General features: G+C 41.0%; 1 protein-coding gene across 1 annotated transcript in view; it reads left to right on the top strand.

Annotated features, from left to right (window-relative positions):
• Positions 1-19,081, top strand: part of robo2 (roundabout, axon guidance receptor, homolog 2 (Drosophila)) — a 451,595-nt gene that overhangs the window by 390,159 nt on the left and 42,355 nt on the right. Inside the window, exons 12-20 of the mRNA XM_066660320.1 lie at positions 4,627-4,832; positions 6,371-6,452; positions 6,614-6,779; positions 7,283-7,449; positions 8,593-8,714; positions 10,952-11,183; positions 14,413-14,537; positions 14,871-15,042; positions 15,835-16,023. Coding sequence (XP_066516417.1) covers positions 4,627-4,832; positions 6,371-6,452; positions 6,614-6,779; positions 7,283-7,449; positions 8,593-8,714; positions 10,952-11,183; positions 14,413-14,537; positions 14,871-15,042; positions 15,835-16,023 — 1,461 coding nt within the window. The remainder of the gene's footprint in view (positions 1-4,626; positions 4,833-6,370; positions 6,453-6,613; positions 6,780-7,282; positions 7,450-8,592; positions 8,715-10,951; positions 11,184-14,412; positions 14,538-14,870; positions 15,043-15,834; positions 16,024-19,081) is intronic.

Genomic DNA, 19,081 nt, shown 5'->3' with positions numbered 1-19,081 from the left:
TCATGTCTAACACACTAACATACACTGATCAGCCATAACATTATGACCGCCTCATTGTTTCTACACTCACTGTCCGTTTCCTCAGCTCCACTGTCCACAGGAGCACTTTGTAGTTCTACAATTACAGGGTGGATTCCATTTGCTGCACTGAAGACATCATCATCATTTGCCCCTTTTTACACTGTTGTTCAGTGGTTAGGAGCCCAACAGGACCATCACAGAGGTCCACTAACGTGGTGGTGGTGTGTTAGTTGCGCTGGTACAAGTGGATCAGACACAGCAGTGCTGCTGCAGTTTTTAAAAACTGCGTCCACACACTGTTTGCTCTCTTAGACACACCTACCTTGTTGGTCCATTTGTAGATGTATAGTCAGACAGTAGCTCATCTGTTGCTGCACAGTTTGTGTTGGTCTGTATGAAGCTGGTGAAACAACTACACCGTGATCCTGTACAGAGAGTGGAGCCGCGAGAAAGGACAGTGAGTGAAGAAGCAAGGGCGTGGTCGAGATGTTTTGGCCAATTGGTGTATACACAAACACAGTGTAATAATAATTTGCACACAGAAATAATAGAATTAATATGTAAATATTGTGCAGAAGAACCACCCTCTCTTCCATACAGTTCAAATGATTCTTAATATATTATTAATATATTAAATTAAAAAAAATGATTGGTACCACTTAGAAAAAGTAAGCATCATAAATAACCTGTTTGAACTGTTGTTTGGCAAATATAAATATAAATAAATATCTAATCTGTCTTCTCCATCACACATAATTAATACATTTAACCATGTAACAACCAAGTTTTATCAATTAACCACAAACAGAATGTCTTTTTACACCTTAATCATAATGTGGCATAGATTAAGACTAAAATGACACTAAAATTCACATTCAAATTTTGTTTCACATTGACATTTTCAGGAAGGCAATTTCGCTATTGGGGGCGCCTCTGCATGGGTTTCCTCCGGGTGACTGTCTGTGAGGAGTGTGGTGTGTTCTCTCTGTGTCGGCGTGGGTTTGCTCCGGGTGACTGTCTGTGAGGGGTGTGGTGTGTTCTCTCTGTGTCGGCGTGGGTTTGCTCCGGGTGACTATCTGTGAGGGGTGTGGTGTGTTCTCTCTGTGTCGGCGTGGGTTTCCTCCGGGTGACTGTCTGTGAGGAGTGTGGTGTGTACTCCTTGTGTCGGCATGGGTTTCCTCCGGGTGACTGTCTGTGAGGAGTGTGGTGTGTTCTCTCTGTGTCGGCGTGGGTTTGCTCCGGGTGACTGTCTGTGAGGGGTGTGGTGTGTTCTCTCTGTGTCGGCGTGGGTTTCCTCCGGGTGACTGTCTGTGAGGAGTGTGGTGTGTACTCCTTGTGTCGGCGTGGGTTCGCTCCGGGTGACTGTCTGTGAGGAGTGTGGTGTGTTCTCCTTGTGTCAGCGTGGGTTTGCTCCGGGTGCTCCGGTCTCCTCCCACAGTCCAAAAACACACATTGATAGGTGGATTGGCGACTCAAAAGTGTCCGTAGGTGTGAGTGAATGTGCGAGTGTGTGTGTGTTGCCCTGTCAAGGACTGGCAGGGTGTATTCCCGCCTTGCACCCAATGATTCCAGGTAGGCTTTGGACCCACCGGGACCCTGAACTGGATAAGGGTTACAGATAATGAATGAATGAATTTCGCTATTGGGCAAACAACAGGTCACTGTCACCCTTCCTGTCTGTGTCTTAAAAAAGAGCATTATTGACTTTTAAGGTGTTTACAGCCTAGTTAATAACTAGATTTTAAACAATTTATAAACCTTTCTAATCTAAAGCATCAATTTATAAATTTGCTCATGTTAAAGTTGTAGTGTACTCTTAAAGTCACAGTAACAAAATCAGCTTATGTTGTTTTACAGATACAGAAAGACTGGATGAAATGATATGGAACTTCCTCTAAATATATATATATATATATATATGTATTATATCATTCACACACACACAGGCACGGTAGAGCTGTTTAGATGATTTCATTTCCCCCACATTTCACTCTTTCTGAAGGCGAGGTATTTTGAATTGCTAGATGGATAATAAAGTTATAGATTATATAAACAGTGGGGTAATGTATAGCCCCTTGAGGACATAGTGAAGGAGGCCAGGCTTCTATCATATCCAGCTATTTTCAGCCATTAAGGATGGACAATGCAGTTTAATCTCAGAAGAGTCATTAAGCCACATCAGTGTCTGTCTATCAGTAAATGATGCTGACTTTTTCCCTGCTTTGTGGCTTAGAGGGAGAGAGCAGGATATGCGAGGAGATCTTTCTATGGTTTAAACTAAGCTTAGGGTAATCCTTCTTGATGAATTAAGATGGCAACTCTTCATCCGCAAGCCCTGTGGAGCATTCCTGTGGAGATTTGGACAGTGTAAATACCATCCTTCATGCAAAAGGTGCATTGGGGAAATCCGGTGATGAGTGAGCGAAGGGAAAACGATAGATAGGGGCAAAGAAAGATGTTAGTGGAGACGGTCTGAAAGGTTAGAGGTAGACTCGGTAATTAGCACCCTCAGGTCTGCTCTCATTAATCCACACCTGCTCATTACTGCTGCCTCTGGGCCAAGAGACAATGTATTATTCACCTCAGAGAGATGTGCCCTCGCCACTAGCCCAAGAACTGCGGCTCCCATCAACTTGTTCAGACACACAAGCTCGAGCCCGAAGCGTTCCTGAAATTCCAGAATTAAATTAAAATTTATAAATTACTCAATGTGTCTGGAGATTTGTATTTAAAAGTTTGAGTACACATGCTCATAGGTGTTGCATCTGGTTCCACTTGTTAGAATATCTCGAAAACCATAACATTTAGGAACCATATAACGGAAATTTGTTCGTTGGGTAGGAATTCGGTTTATAATTTTGAGATTTGTTGGGGGTTTTTTTTGTTTTTGTTTTTTTTTTCACGTGGTCAGCCGTGTCAAAATAAAAGTCTTGAACGAACGATGCTACAGCAACCTACTTACAATGAAGCATGGCAAAGCTACAGTTCATATTGTCAGCTTTACACCTCAAAGTAGAACACCTCTATGAAGCTCTAGTTTATTCGTATACACTCTGTGCCCTTAGTGGCACCATGTATACATGATCTAGCAAACAACTCGGCAAGCGGAGCCATGCTGGGAACCTGAGTGTAGCCTTTTTTTTAAAGCAGGTGCTGAGTGCAGATTTTCTGGCCCCATGTTTTCGGGTATTCGGATATTTGTTAATTGTTTATGTATTCAGTTTTTAATTTTGAGATTTGGATATTCAGTTTTTTGGATTAAATGTGGTTATCGATAAAGTCAACGCTCCTCCACATTCAGGTTCCAGCAGTATAAACAGTGCTCTCCCCACTCAACATTCATTTGTGCAAATTAAGCCTAAAACTCATATAAAGTCACATAAAACAGCCTATCATGCTAAAACTACACACTTACAACTTAGCAAGCTGACGCCAAAGTTGTCAGCTTTGTGTCTGAAATTAGAGCACCTCCACTCAAACTGGTTAAATTGTGAATACTCTGTGCCCTTAGTTAGCGAGATAGCTAGCAGGTTAGCGAGCATAGGTAGTGAGTGAGAGGAATATTAAAGCATGGGTCGGAATATCCCAGCTGAAGCTCAGAAACCCTATAAATGGTATTCGGGACAGCCCTACATTTAACCCATATTTGCATTTCAGAGCTGCTCTTGTTGTCATGCTGGATGAGTCCTTAAAATACCCACAATATGTCTATTATTAAAAAATAATAATTCCCTCTAAATATGTGTATTTCTACTGTACTGTGTGCTATTTTTCTCCATTGTTGAAATGGATTTTCTGCTCGCTGTTTATAAGGTTCACTAAAGAGGAGCAAAGCTGTAGATGAAACATAGATAAGCCAATGACCAGAAATTTCTTGTTTTATATTTATTCACAGCCTCCCCTCTTTGCACGGGCACATGTTTAATCTCAGCATTCCCTCAAGCAACATTTTAACCATAGAAGCTTTTAGATAAAAAAAAATGTTTTGTGGTTATGAATAACATCCGTTATTGTCTCCAGTCTATTGACTGGTATTAAACCCACAGCAGTCGTCCTGCTATTCATTGTCATAGAATCTCTGGTAAATGACATGAGTTGAAGTCCACATGTTTGGCAGGTATGTGTTGTGAGTGTGTGATTTTAGTTTTTACCCCGTTCCTACACTCACTCCATAACAAAGTATTTGCCCTGACCGCCCACAGTATTATAGTGAGATATATTAGAGATGTAGGGACTGTAAATGTCAAAGGAACCCAGGAAGTAAGTGGAAACTACCAAACCACCTCACCCTGCCACATCACTGAACTGGAAAGCAAGAGTCAGCTATTCTGCTGCTTTTTCCCTGAATGCTCTGGGCTTAGCATGGCCTTGTGGTTCAGCCACAAGTCGGGCACATAAACCACTCACATCCAACAGAGTACAGGCCATGCCTGCCAACATCAGACTTTAATTTGTCTGATTGATCAATGTATGTAATGCATTTTTTTATATATCAGTTCATAGTGCGCTTTTTCCAATATTTTACTGAAATACTTGTGCCGCAGTATTATAGTTGTATTCAGTTGTATAGCCAACCTACTCATGCTTTCTCTCTCACTTCCTCAGTGTTGACCGACAGGCCTCCACCGATTATCCGTCAGGGTCCGGCCAACCAGACGCTGGGTGTGGACAGTGTGGCTCTGCTGAAGTGCCAGGCTTCCGGCGACCCAGTGCCCACCATCAGCTGGCTGAAGGACGGGGTCAGTCTACTGGGTAAAGACCCTCGCATGTCCCTGCTGGAGCTGGGCAGCCTCCAGATAAAAAATATACGGGTGAGAGAGATCAGCAGTGCTGATACATGCACACACACAGTTCCTTCACCTTACATTCAGTTGTAAGTGGCATAATCAGACATAAGAGAAAACCAGAAAAAGTATCATTGCTTGTGTTTTCCCATCTGCTTTATAACCTTGGCTGCAAGAGTGTAGTTTTCAAACTTCAGTGGATAAAATGCTATTATCGTACTCCCTCTTTTTTACACACCCAATACATACCCAGACGTATAACAGGAGACTCTTTATATATGTGTATATAATATAATAATCCTATAATGTAAATGGTGTAGGCACCTTACAAATGTTCTTCTGCAGAGCTACACACATCACTACTCTTGTGTTTTGATGTCACTTCCATACAAAATAGCAATAAATAAATAAAAATTGCTGCTAGCAAACACAGAACAATGCTGGAACAATATCACAGGCAATTTGAGCTTGTAGCATAAACAAAGAAGTGATACAAATAACACTCCTGATAGCAAGAAGGAACAACAGCGTGATAGAGGCTGCGAGGGCTCATGTCTTGAGGTATGAAGCCGTTCTGTGGCACAACAAGGAACACGTTTTTTTTTCATATTCCATATCATTTCATAATTTTTCCTTTGGCCTGTAAAGTTGAATCCACATGAATTTGAAAAGAAGGTTTTCTGTAGTACCCGTGTTTGTGTGTGTGTGTGTGTGTGTGTTGTATATATATGTGAATGTAATATAGGCACTGTCTGTCAGACAGCATGGATATGTAAGTGTGATGTATGAGCTTAGCGCAGTTCAATCAGATATTGGGAAGACATAACTTAGGCGGCAGGAGAAATCATACAGCATTAAAGAGATGAATGGTAAATATTGATTTTGGTCAATTGTTTGATACTATCACTTAGTGCTAAGACAGGTCTCCCCAGCATCATCAGTGTAAGCTTGGACATAATCCAACTACATACACACACGCATACACACACACAAACTACTTTTAGGACAATATTCAATTTAAAGTCCCCACACAATGTCAGTGGTGGGCAGCTCTGTCGGCCGTAATGGATATTCCATCGAGGACAAGTGGGGACACTTGTCCTCGATGGAATATCCATTACGGCCGACAGAGCTGCCCACCACTGACATTTTATCTAATAAATGGATGCAAGGCGCAGCGATGAAAGGTAACAAACAACACAGAAGGAAGCTTCAGGAAATGCAGGAGGGGACAGACGCCAGCTGTCATCAGTCCAGGGGGTTTCAGAGACTGTTCCTCTAAACGAATTTGCCCACCTTTTGTTGCGTTTCGAGGGGGGCTTGGCGAATTTGCTTGCATGGTAAATGCTGGCTTAAGAGCGTAGAAAATAGAATTAATTTACTTCATTACATCAGCACTTTCCACACATTGCCCCCTCAGTTGCACAGACAGTGTGAAAGCTGAGACGGAAGCATGAATGCTCTTACCATCTTCGTTCCTGTCATTTGAAGCATCGGCCGATGATGTTATTGCGACTTCGACTGAACTGTAAATGAGAACGTCTGTGATTCTCTCCTCTTCTCAGCTTTCTGATTCTGGAATCTACACTTGTGTGGCTGCTAGCTCTAGTGGTGAAACATCGTGGAGTGCTTTCCTGGAAGTGAAAGGTAGGTTATATTTTCATCACATTGCTTAGTACTCAACCAGGCCCCTGGAGGCTGTTCTGCTAAAAAAATCAGTTTACTATTTAAATATTTTCATTAAAAATGTATGTGTCAATAATATATCTCTGTTGAGCTGATGTACACCATCTTCTCTCCGCTCTCAGAGTCTGCTGGCGTGGTGATGATTAAGAACAGAGATGAGAGTGAACTCTCTGGACCCCCTTCCAAACCTCAGGTTACCGATGTCACCAAGAACAGCGTGTCTCTGTCCTGGCAGTCTGGCATCAGTGGAGCCTCACCCACTACTTCCTATGTCATTGAAGCATTCAGGTACTGACAACTGCAGTGAAGAAATTAGTAATTCCCGTTTGAAAAACACATATGAGGGTTTGCAATGTGATGTCAGAAAATGTAGCGACGGTAAATGAGGAGAAGAATAAAAGCAATGTGGAAAACCATCATAAAAAGCCAAGTTATACACAGAGCCACAATTTGAAACATGTTGTTAGTGTTCTGTGTTATTTACTGTATATTCAGAGTGAAATGGGCATACAGTGATACAATGGGAGCAGGTGGAATTTATTTAAGCTGTTTCCTCATATAGAGGATAATAGCACCTTTTATGTGGTTAGTGCTCTTCGAGAAAAAAAAAATATTGTACTGTGTGTGTGTGTGTGTTGCTTGGGACTGGAGCATTCCCTTAATGTTGGCAACATCACAGTAGTACAGCTCTCTATTTCAAAATTGCTGGAATGTGCAGGTGAAGCTATCAGGTTGGAGTCATGCTGCTATCTCATTTGCAAAATGAACACTTTTGTTCCCTCCTGTCACAGCCAATCTGTGAGTAACAGCTGGCAGACAGTGGCAGACCACGTTAAGACCACCCAGTTCACCATTAAAAGCCTGCGGCCCAACACCATCTACCTGTTTATGGTGCGAGCCGTTAACGCACAGGGCCTGAGTGACCCCAGCCCCATGTCTGACCCAGTCCGGACACAGGGTAAGTTCAGAGTTATCAGCACAGGAGAGCTACTTCTCTGCGGAGATATCATAGTGATAGGTTCTAACTATTGCAATTGTATTCCAAGCTAATTTACATTCATTTCATAATGCTATGTTCTTAGTAAATATATTTTCAATGAATGTACCACAATGCTATCTTTAGCTCTGACGTTTCACATGTATCTAAAAATTATAATGTAAAGCTGTCGCCATGTTTCTTGACTAGTTTTTGGCTAATGTTATTAAAGTTTTTGTACCAAAAGGGGAAAAAAGAATTAAAACTTCCGTGAAGCAGTTTGTCCCCTTGTTAAGATAGTTATTTATTAATTTATTTATTTATTTACTTGCCAAGAGCATAAATAATACACAAATTGTGTTTGTATTATAGTCAGATTATGCTAAAGATTTGGTGTTTTGGTTATAACTTTTAGACTTAACTTTAACTTTAGACTTTTAGACTGCTCCCATGTTCAGTCCAAATAGGTAGAACTCTGCTCTTCATAATAAGAAATAATGTCCCTAAAGTGTACAATCTTACGTACACTTTTGTAGCAACCGTCCTCCGGTTAATTCTGGAAAAGGTGGAAGGGAGCAGGAGAAAACGTTATTCGGTAAAGCACTTTCTAGAACTGCAGAAGTGGTCAGAAGTAGTTCTGTGGGAAAAAGACCTGACCTCAGTTAGTTACCCCATAGCCATACCATTATTATACCCATTACACCCAAGTAAGGGCATACAACAGAACAAACATCTTTCACGTTTGGAGTTGGTAATTGAGTTTGAGTCGTCTCTGCTACCATAATGCTCATAACTGGGAAAAATGGCCAGCCTTGAATTGAAAGAGATTGGATTAAGGTAGCATGAAGCCTGCAGTCTGTTCATTAAGACTGGATGATAAGGTCTCTAATGTGGGCTTGGAACATAAGTATGTGCCTATAGCATCCTGTTTATATCTGTGAGTCAGTTAGCAAAGCTGCACATCATTCTTATTTACTGGTCATCTTACCTTATGTAGCCATGTTTTTTTAGAGACATAATGTAGTTAAATTCTCCCTTTTTCTCTTCAATGCTTTGTTATTCCACTCATTTTCTACCACTCTATTTCTCAATATGTTTAAACTCTTAATCTCTCTGTGTCTTTAGATATTAGTCCTCCAGCTCAGGGTGTGGATCACAGACATGTTCAGAAGGAGCTAGGGGAGGTCATCGTTCGTCTTCACAACCCCGTTGTCCTAAGTCCCACCACTATTCAAGTCACATGGACGGTAAGTCTTTCACCGATTGGACAGTAGGCACGTCACTGTGTTGGACTGTAATGGTCATGACCCTGAGTTTTCAGCTCTTACTGGTATCGTCTATGGATGAAGAAATGATATTTTCAGCCTCAAACTGCTGCATAATTCATATACAGTAAAAACTCTTTGTCTTTGAAAAATGCCACTTTGATTAATTGCAAACGCTGACTCAAAAAATGAAAGTCGTAGAGGTTTAGAGGAACAGTGGAGTGTTCTCGATTGCACTGTCAGTCACACAGTCAACATGAAAAGCCTGCAGGCCCATCTGCTGCTTCATCAATCTGCACTCAGGTGCTTTATTATAGATGGAGACAAATGACTGAGCATACAGCGGGGAGGTGTAATTAATTGGAAACTTGTGGTAGTTATGTCCCTCAAAACTTTCCAAAGCACAACGTTTTCAAAGCACTTTTCTTACATTAAATGTTAAAGTAGCTTTCTCCAACTTTAAGAAAGTCTTCTAGATGTTTGCAGGTTTCATGACGTATTTAAATGAAGTATTTTGCATGCACTGTGTACGTCATGAACGGAGTACTGTATATACTGTATTGTATATCACTGCATATTAAAGTAGTAATGTGTACCTACCATATAATTCTGTAAAAACTGAGTTATTTATTATGTTTTTTTTCATGTTGGAGATAAACCTTTCCACCTTTCCCCATGGAAATCACTTTTACTTGCTCTCTTTACACTGGAGCGCTGGTTTATTTGTTTTTAGCCTGAAGCTCAGGCATAAACACTTCTAATGAGTTTGTTGAATTTCTTTCAAATGGAGATTGCAGGCTACTTCTTTGTCTCATTTGTTGATTAGCATACTGTTGCCTTATAATAATAGCTCCCCTCCGGATCTCATTGGGAATTTAAGGATAAGAAAAGATTTAATATAAATTTTCCAGAAATATTACCATATAAATAATTCCAGTTCTATGGCTCTATTTCTCGTCCTGAGAATCAAAGGCAGAAAAACTCAGTCTTTTATGGATTATCGCTTCCATTATGACTTGTGTAAATACATTTATGCCGTCTTTTTGGTTCTGATATACATAAGTTGTTTTTATAATGTCCATAACCAGCTTGTTTTAGAGCCAACGAAACAAATCCATTCAAGTGAAGCAAACTGAAACTTTGGTGGGTCTTGGTCAATAAAGCAATGTATTAAATGGTCAGTCGAGGAATATCCTGCTGTTTGCTGCGTTCTGTAACGCATCAATATAGCTGCAAAATTCCTGGCTCTTTTAGTGCGTTAAAGATAGACAGCACAGGGGAGGAGAGTAGATGATAGGAGCCATTCTGCTGATTTAATCTGTCTTTAGGGGGAGTAAAAACAGCTGTTTAATATCTCTGCTTGAAAGCCATGCTTTTCACTTCCCTACAGCTGAGTAGCCATTAGTGTGAGTTATGCCCTGTTATGCCCCTCTGTCTGAAAATTCAGCCTTTCTCCTCCAAGAGCAACCCCAGCCCCGGGTCTGATGCCTCAGTCGTGCAGATATGAGCTCTTGCTTGTTGAAATGCTTGTGTGTGGACTGTGAGCATTTCCTCTTTATCAGCAATTGTGCAGGTGTCTTTTCTCATCTTTGGTTTGTGTAAGAATGTATTTTTGGCATTTTTTCTCAACTAATACCTCGAGTCTTGGTGTGCTCCGAAGTCAGGCTATCAGAGTCCATGTTAGCTCTCCTGAGCACTGCTGTAGTGGAGGTTTTTACAGCACCTCAGGGTCATGTTCACGTATTCCTTTAGACAGCTGCTAAAAGCATTTTTATTGAAGGCTCCTAAACATGAGGCTGAGGCTCCCTGTGGACACTAGCTGGATTAGAGCATATAGGCCTTTAGAACAAATTGCACATGCTGTTAAAACATATTACATGTGAATATAAGCCATGATCATTAATCAGTGAGACTGTAATGACTACATTTGGGCTTATGGTGAAACTGTATGTTTATGTAAATGTGGAGTTTGTAGCAGATTTAGAAATGTATCAGTGTATTATAATGCATCAGTCTAAGTCAGCTTAGCTTTTCTGTGATAGTTTCATGTGTGAATGTCTTAGTTTCTAGCTCCTAGGACGTTGCAAACTATGAGTAAAAAAAAATCATAACACTGAATCAATAATGCTATATCAGTAAAATCACAAATTGTCATTATCATCCAATTTTGTCAATTTTGACACGTATCGATCAAGCCCTGCTTTGTTTCTTGTTTGCAGGTGGATCGTCAGAGTCAGTTCATCCAAGGCTACAGAGTGGTGTACAGACAGATGTCTGGGCTCTCGTCTCCGGGGCCATGGCAGAGTCAGGATGTGAAGGTTCCCTCAGAGAGAACCGTGGTACTCTCCTCGTTAAAGAAAGGGATCGCCTATGAGATCAAAGTGCGCCCCTATTTTAATGAGTTCCAGGGCATGGACAGTGAATCCCGAACAGCGAGGACCACTGAGGAGCGTAAGGAGTTTTTTTGTTTCCAGACACTATACAGGAAGTGATGTAAAAAGTGTTGAAAGTGTTCTCATCAAAGCATTGTCCATTAAGATTGATTCTCTACGTTTTTTCATGGCTTTAAATATCAGTTAAACATCACTATTTTGGAGAACAAAGTTATCCAGAGAGTGATTGAAAGCCTGGAAGTGCTTATCATTTTGGCCAGGCCAGGTACTGTCATACATTCACACTATATACATTTGCCTTTAGGGATTCACTGCTTTTGTCTGCAGTTTCTGGGCAGAATTAAATATTATATTTAGAGGGAATGTTTTTATTTGCGTGTTAGTGTGTGTGTGTGTGTGTGTGTGAATCACACCTATGACCTTATTTACTGGTGGTTAACTATAAATGTATTACTAATTTATAAATTATCAATCAACAAACAGGTTAAATATCTGTCCATTCATTGATTCATTCATTGTCTGTAACCGTTTATCCAACTCAGGGTTGTGGTGGGTCTGGAGCCTAGACAGAATCACTGGGAGCGATGTGGGAACACACCCTGCAGGGGGCGCCTGTCCTTCGCAGGGCTGTTCATTACTATATTTTACTTAATCTAGTAGTGAAAGCTTAGATGTGTCTTTAATATTATATAAGGCTTTATTTTAGCGTGATCAGTGATTTGGAAAACACTTAGCAAAGGCCTAATGAGAACAATATAAGACCATGCAGTGGACGGTTTTATTAAATCTAAAAGTGCAGAGACCGTTTTTTTTAAAGGACTGCATAATACAGGGTTCTAGATCAGAGAAGTCTAAACATGTCCTCTTTAAACTTTTATTTAAAAATGTATTTTCCCCATGGCTCTTCTTCTCAACATGCCCTGCATGTGAAGAGCTAATAAGGACCCTTATTTTCCTCTATGTCCCATCATCGATTGGAACAAAATGTGCTGAGGCTTGTTCAATTCAATTAAAACTTTGTCCTGCTGTAATATACCATTCTAAGAAAGCACGGTAAGCCCAGAGTAGTCTTAGTCATCCACAATCACACAAATACACGTGCACCAGCAAATGTAAAGCAGAAAGGTTGCTGGTTAAAGGCTCAAATCAGTGACAGGCCCATTTGTTATCCACAGTCTCCATAGAGTCCTATCTCCAGTGTACAGCATTGCCTCTGTCTATTACACTTTCTTCCTCCCTCCACCTGAGTGTCACACCCATTACCAGCGTTAGATAAAACCCTGGGCTCCTACGCAGAGCTGCGTCCAGGGCCCTACTCTGGGTATATCGCTGTTTCCACTTTGCGTTTGTTGAAAGCTTTTGTTGGAGTCAGTGTAGAGGATGATTTATGGGCTTTTGTAGTCAATTGTGCAATTTTGCAATTAATTACTCTTCGGAACTAGAAATATATTCTACATATTCCACTTCCTTCTGTCTTGGTTTATTTTCCTTTTCTTTGTCCATTGCATTTGCTTCAAACTCTTTTGACAAACTTTCCATAAAACATAGACATTTTAACATGCTACATTTTTGATGAAATTATGGCTGAAAAACTAGGTATTTATAAACAAATGGCACATTTTATAGCATGGTTTTACTTTTCAAGCTTTTCTGCATCTTTTAACTGAGAGAAGCAGAGAAATATCAGGATTCCTTAATGTAGCAACAGCTATTACTGTAATTTTACATATACATCCCCTCATCATTGGCGTAGTAGAACACATGAGGATCATGTCATATCCCGCGCAGGGCAGACGCTCATCTCTTCTCTTTATATTAAAGCACTGCAGACTGCTCCCTCCAGGCTAAAGCTATGGGAGTGAAACAGAGGTCACATTTCTCCCTGCCATATATCACTATGCTAATGGTCCTATTAGCATCGCCTGCGCCATCACCCCACAAATGAGAAATATGTATTGTTTGCCTCAGATACGCATAATGATAATCCACTAAATGATTTAAGGCATTAACTTTGAATGACATTGAATATGTTCAGTGGAGAGGTCTGTGGCACCTGTAAGTCTGTCTAACAAGGTGAGCCCACAGTGGCTTGGGACAGAAATGTTACAGACTGGGGACAGACGGATATCTGTCTTTAGCTTATTTTGGGTCCTCTACAGAACCCTGCACATAACTTCAGAGATATAACCTCTCCCTAACCATGTAGATATATTGTTATTGTAATAATTTAAAATTATGGTAATTAATTATTGTTTCACAGCATATCAGTGTCATGATATTTTGTTTATGACCTTTGTTATTTTTCGCATGGGCAATGCTTCTACAATCAGGTCAAAAAAGGTACCTTGAACAGAGAGAGAGAGAGAGATGTAATTGAGCTGTCAGTATTCTGTTGTGTTGTTGTCCCCTAGTCGCCCTCAGCAGAAATGAGAATTTTTTTTTTTTTAAGAAAACATTATTTTTCACAACACCACACATTTCCATTCCTCCACCTGCAATGTGACATATCTCCATCAGAGCAGTGGCAGGGTGGGTTTAACAGTGCTGAAAACTGGGGTCCAAACACGAGGACACAGTCAGACTCAAAGTCACCAAGCACGGAACAAACACTCTCACCACTCTTTCTTTGACTCAACTCTTTCTTTAATTCTCACACTCTCATTTACGCTCACTTTTTGCCTTTGTTTTCACTGCTGTCTCTCTCTCTCTCTCTCTGCCTTTCCCTCGCTCATGCTCTCTCTCTCTCTATTTGTGTGTAAATGCTTGTGTTGTGATCTACTTCACGTTTCCCTCCTCATCCTTTGAGCTCCGAGACCTGCGTGGCTTCTCCTGCGATTCGCTTCAAAACCAAACTATTGGTGATGGCTCAGCGCCTAACTGTCACTCCATAAAAAAAAATCAATGCTTGTGTTTCTGTGTAAATCCCCAAGCTTCAGAGGGGCGAGGATATTAAATCATAGTGAAATGTGCAGGAGTATCAGTGTCAGGCTCAAGAAAATCCCCATCTAATGAACTTGTGCCCTCCCAGCCACCTGCGGCACAGTTTCAACCAGACACACAGCTGCTGCTTAGTGTAACACTCAGAGATACGGAGACAAATAGAGGGAGTGTGGAGTGATGTACCTGTCTGCTCCACTGGAATCTAGGCCATACCACATGACTTCTTCAGCACCAATGCTTTTCAGACTGCGACCCCAGTAATCTGTCTACCTTCCTCTCTCCCTCTCCCTCTCTCTCTCTCTCTCTCTCTCTCTCTCTCTCTCTCTCTCTCTCTCTCTCTCTCTCAGCTCCCAGTGCTCCACCCCAGCAGGTGACGGTACTGACGGTGGGAAATCAGAACAGCACTTCCATCAGTATCTCATGGGATCCTCCTCCTGCAGAACACCAAAATGGCATCATTCAAGAATACAAGGTAAAGCTATATCTCCACTTTTCAACAAAATGCACCTTACAGGTGCTTTATTTATCTGCTGTTTGCAAATACCATGCTCTGTTAGCCACCCTACACTTTTATATATGAACTACAGCCCAATAAATGATATCAAGATAATGCTTGTTAAACAGACAAAACTTTAAATTTGGTTTTGAGTTTTGGTTTTTAAAGGCACTGTTTAAGACAAAGGAAACACAGATAGAAGGATAAATTAAATACATCTTATTGTATAGGCCAATTGTTTAAATATATAAAAAGGAATACAATGAAGATTTATTTAAAAAAAAAAAAAAATCCTTGTCTTTCCCTCAGATTTGGTGTTTGGGGAACGAGAGTCGTTTCCACGTGAATAAAACGGTAGATGCAGCCATCCGCTCTGTGGTGGTTGGGGGTCTCCAGGCAGGGGTGCTGTACCGGGTAGAGGTGGCTGCCAGCACCAGTGCAGGCGTTGGAGTGAAGAGTGAGCCTCATCCGATTATCATTGGTGAGATGGGAACACTTCTACATGTGTCTTAAAGAAATAGTACAATTGATCAAATGTAATTCTTAACCCAATTGTAGTCAATCTACCAAAATGTGTTTGGTTTGAAACTCTTTTTGGATTTAAACTGGCAATAGTTTATCATCAGCAGCGTATCAAAATGTGTCAGAAACAAGCCAAGCCAAGACAGTTTGAAATTACTTAATATCTTCATACTGTTTGAGGCAGGAGTGTGATAGTTAACGCATGCCAATTGCACAATGTTGACTGACTGCCCTAAGCTTACACTTCTTACACTAGTGTCATAGTGAAAAACACAGTGACTACACGTCATATACCCAGTATTCTTGAGTGACCAACTACAATGGGAGTAAAAAAATAAAAAAATGTAATTTTCCTGTCTTTAAACTGCATCTTGAAGCTGGGAGTGAGCTGGAAGCATGATCTCTGAAACAGGCTTCTTTACTGCTGTTTGTGTATGTGGAGAAATGTCAAACTTGTTGAAGATGAGGCTACCTCTGGTCCACGTCTGGGCAAAATGCTTTTGATATCACATTGCAAGGCGGCGTGTGATTCATGTGAACCTTGACTGGCTGTGACTGGTTTGACCCATAACTGATGATTTGGCCAGTAACATGCCCTTATTTCCCAAATGTCATCCTCACAATCCATCTCTTCTCTCTGCTAGCAGGAGATAGCCCATATATCAAGACTGAGAAATCTGTGTGTGTGTGTCTCTGTGTGTGTGTGTGTGTGTCTGTGTGTGTGTGTGTGTGTGTGTGTGTGTGTGTGTAGGAAAAGACTTCCGAGATGTGATAGTGAGTGGGAACAAGAATAACAGCATCACAGAGCAGATCACAGACGTGGTGAAGCAGCCGGCCTTCATAGCGGGCATCGGAGGAGCCTGTTGGGTCATTCTCATGGGCTTTAGCATCTGGCTCTACTGGAGGAGGAAGAAGAGGAAGGGCCTCAGTAACTACGCTGGTAGGTTTTTTTTCTCCCCACTCTCAGAATAGAGATTTAACTGGGCCTGAAAATTTGATTTGAAATCTGAATTTGAAATCAGATCTGTACCTGACCTGACTTCACATGACACATACAAGTTTAGAAACTACATTCAGGTCAAGCACAACAAATGTGGCTGACTGTCAACCAACAAAATTTTATTCAAATAGGGCTATGACCCAATAAAATTCTGGCCAAAATAAAAAAAACGTCTCTTAAAAACCCATTTGAAGTCTGTCAAAGTTCTGTCCAAATTCTGCAGTGAACAAGAAAAAGCTATTTTAAGGATTATAGACCAAGAAATTATTTTCCAAGCCCAGTCTCCAATAATAAAAGTTTTAAATCTGAATACACTTTACATAACTATTCTTTGGAGCTTGGTTGACGTCAGCAACACAACATGAGTGACCTCATAACTCAATGTAGTAGAAGGTATAAACAATGCATTTGCAGAAAAAGTGACGCAAGCCTAAAGACTGAGTGTGAAACCTGAACCCTACCTGAGTATAACAAATTGCGTGCACCTGACAGGCCCTAATGTGAAGAATCAGGTCCTGTTTGGTTTCACAAAGGCATTTTAAGCTCACAGAAACCTTCATATTGTTCCCTTTCTTTCTGCTGTATTTTCTGCGGTGTCTCTTTTCTTGTTCGTGGAGCTGCATGCTGTTTGCCTGTGTTCGCCACCTTTCTTAACACTTTGGGGCTGGCTGGTGTCCTTGCAGTGGCCATACACTTGGTCTTCACACGACAAACACACACACAACAAGACATTGGAGCAGCACACACAGCCCCCCCAAAGACCGCTGAGCACTGCAGGCTTTTAACACACACTCTTCTCTTGTCTTCTTGTTTTGCAGTTCAGTCGTTCACCTTCACCCCTGCAGGTACTGTTCATTTGTCCCGTCTCTATCTCCGAACATACCTCCTTCATTCCATCAACCACTTTTCCCTGAGTAAAGCCGCCCTTCCTCCTGTAACCAGTTTGGTGGCCTTCAGTTTCGGCTGAGGTGGCATAATTCCCCTGAAACATATCCCTGTGTGAGTTTTTCATAGCAGAATAATAGACAAGGGTCCTGTGTCCCAAAAGCAAAGCTATTTTAAGATGGTGTGAATGGGTGAGTGATTTGGATGATCCTTTGCCAATGTTTATTTTAATTCAAGATATTTGCAACCCAACTGAGCTTGCATTTTAGTGTATTTTTTTCTGAAAACTTTTCCAATTCCCCCTAACTTTAATCCCTCAAACTATCAGGGGAAATATATTCTGTATTCATCTATATGTTACCTCAGTTCAGTTATCAATAATAAAAAAGATTGCTTTTCAATGAAAGGCCTATATTGAAGGCATGCAGCCCAGCCGTAAACATGTTGGATTGTTATCCTTCGTGTAAAAGCCTTTGTCATGTTCATACTGTTTCTCACTCGACCATCTCACTCTTTGCTTGTCTGATGTTTTTGGGAAGCCAGGACTATGTAGTTTTAATAGTGTTCTTCTGACCATCCTCCCTTCTCCTGACGCTTGGCCAAAGTGTGTGCTATTCAGTCCATCTACATTCGTTATGATCATCGTTACATATTGTGGACATTTGTGCTGGAATCTTTGCATCAGACTTTTTTTCTCTGAGTTGAACCTCATTTGTGTGTCATTCCTCAGTCTGTGTGATGTCCATTAGGGTCCAAATCCGATCCTAGTGGCTGTGTATTGTATCTTTCACAATGAACAGTGTCCACGTGCTTATTCAGTTACCAGACATGGGTAAAGTACTTGGTACTTGCTTATGATTCAACTAAGTTCCTTTCCAAGAAACAGGTTGTTACAAAAGTAGCAGCTTAGATTGGTCATTATCAGGTTGTATGATTGTGTCCAGCAGTGGTAGGGGGTGGAGAAAACAAACCAAAAAAATATTTAGCTTGTTCTCTGGTAAAAAAAATAGAAATGAACTTCAACTGTCAGTTTTTTGACTGTGGTACAGACGCTGTCTATGAACATTGTTGTCGTGAAAGTAAATGAAAAAAATTAGTAACAAATAAGACGGACCAAACAGCAACTGGGTAAGAAGTCAATAACTTCCATTAAATATATGCTGGAGTACAAGTTTAAGTAGTATATACAGGGGTTGGACAATGAAACTGAAACACCTGGTTTTACACCACAGTAATTTATTAGTATGGTGTAGGGCCTCCTTTTGGGGCCAATACAGCGTCAATTCGTCTTGGGAGTGAAATATACAAGTCCTGCACAGTGGTCAAAGGGATTTTAAGCCATTCCTCTTGCAGGATAGTGGTCAGGTCACTACGTGTTGCTGGTGGAGGAAAACGTTTCCTGACTCGCTCCTCCAAAACACCCCAAAGTGGCTCAATATTATTTAGATCTGGTGACTGTGCAGGCCATGGGAGATGTTCAACTTCATTTTCATGTTCACCAAACCAATCTTTCACCAGTCTTGCATTGTGCATTGGTGCATTGTCGTCCTGATACATGGCACCGCCTTCAGGACACAATGTTTGAACCATTGGATGCACATGGTCTTACTGGTGCAATGTGCAGTTAATGAAGATTGGCCACCAGGCTGCTCCAATTTAGCCATGAAACCTCCCACACTGAAATGACAGGTGTTTCAGTTTCATTGTCTAAACCCTGTATATTTAAAAAAGAATTACTGGGTGAGTAAAATGCAGAAGTACATAGTAGTACTTACAACCCACCTCTGTTTTGAATGTTTTGAATGAACTTGGAGAACAGAAATGTAGGGAAAGTGCTGATGGTTTAATTTAAGAGACAGAACTAGCCAAAGCTGTAATACACCTCCAAACTGCAACATTTTCTGTAGAACTTCAGTTGGAGTCACGTGATTTCTGAGTTATGTTGAAGCCAGCATTGATTTTCCCTGCTTTGTTTCACTTGGGCCTCCTTAAATGAGACAGGTTTTTGTAATCCAACGCTTCATTTCTCCTGAAGTTGCTTTGATGCAGTGGAGATCTCGTTGAAGTTATCCAGTGATGACCTCATTCCACACTCTGTGGCTGACAGAATCAC

This window comes from Hoplias malabaricus, chromosome 1 (assembly GCF_029633855.1).
Source record: "Hoplias malabaricus isolate fHopMal1 chromosome 1, fHopMal1.hap1, whole genome shotgun sequence".
Classification (NCBI taxonomy): domain Eukaryota; kingdom Metazoa; phylum Chordata; class Actinopteri; order Characiformes; family Erythrinidae; genus Hoplias; species Hoplias malabaricus.
The sequence above is the reverse complement of the archived record's forward strand: the minus strand, read 5'-3'. Positions and strand labels throughout refer to the sequence as shown.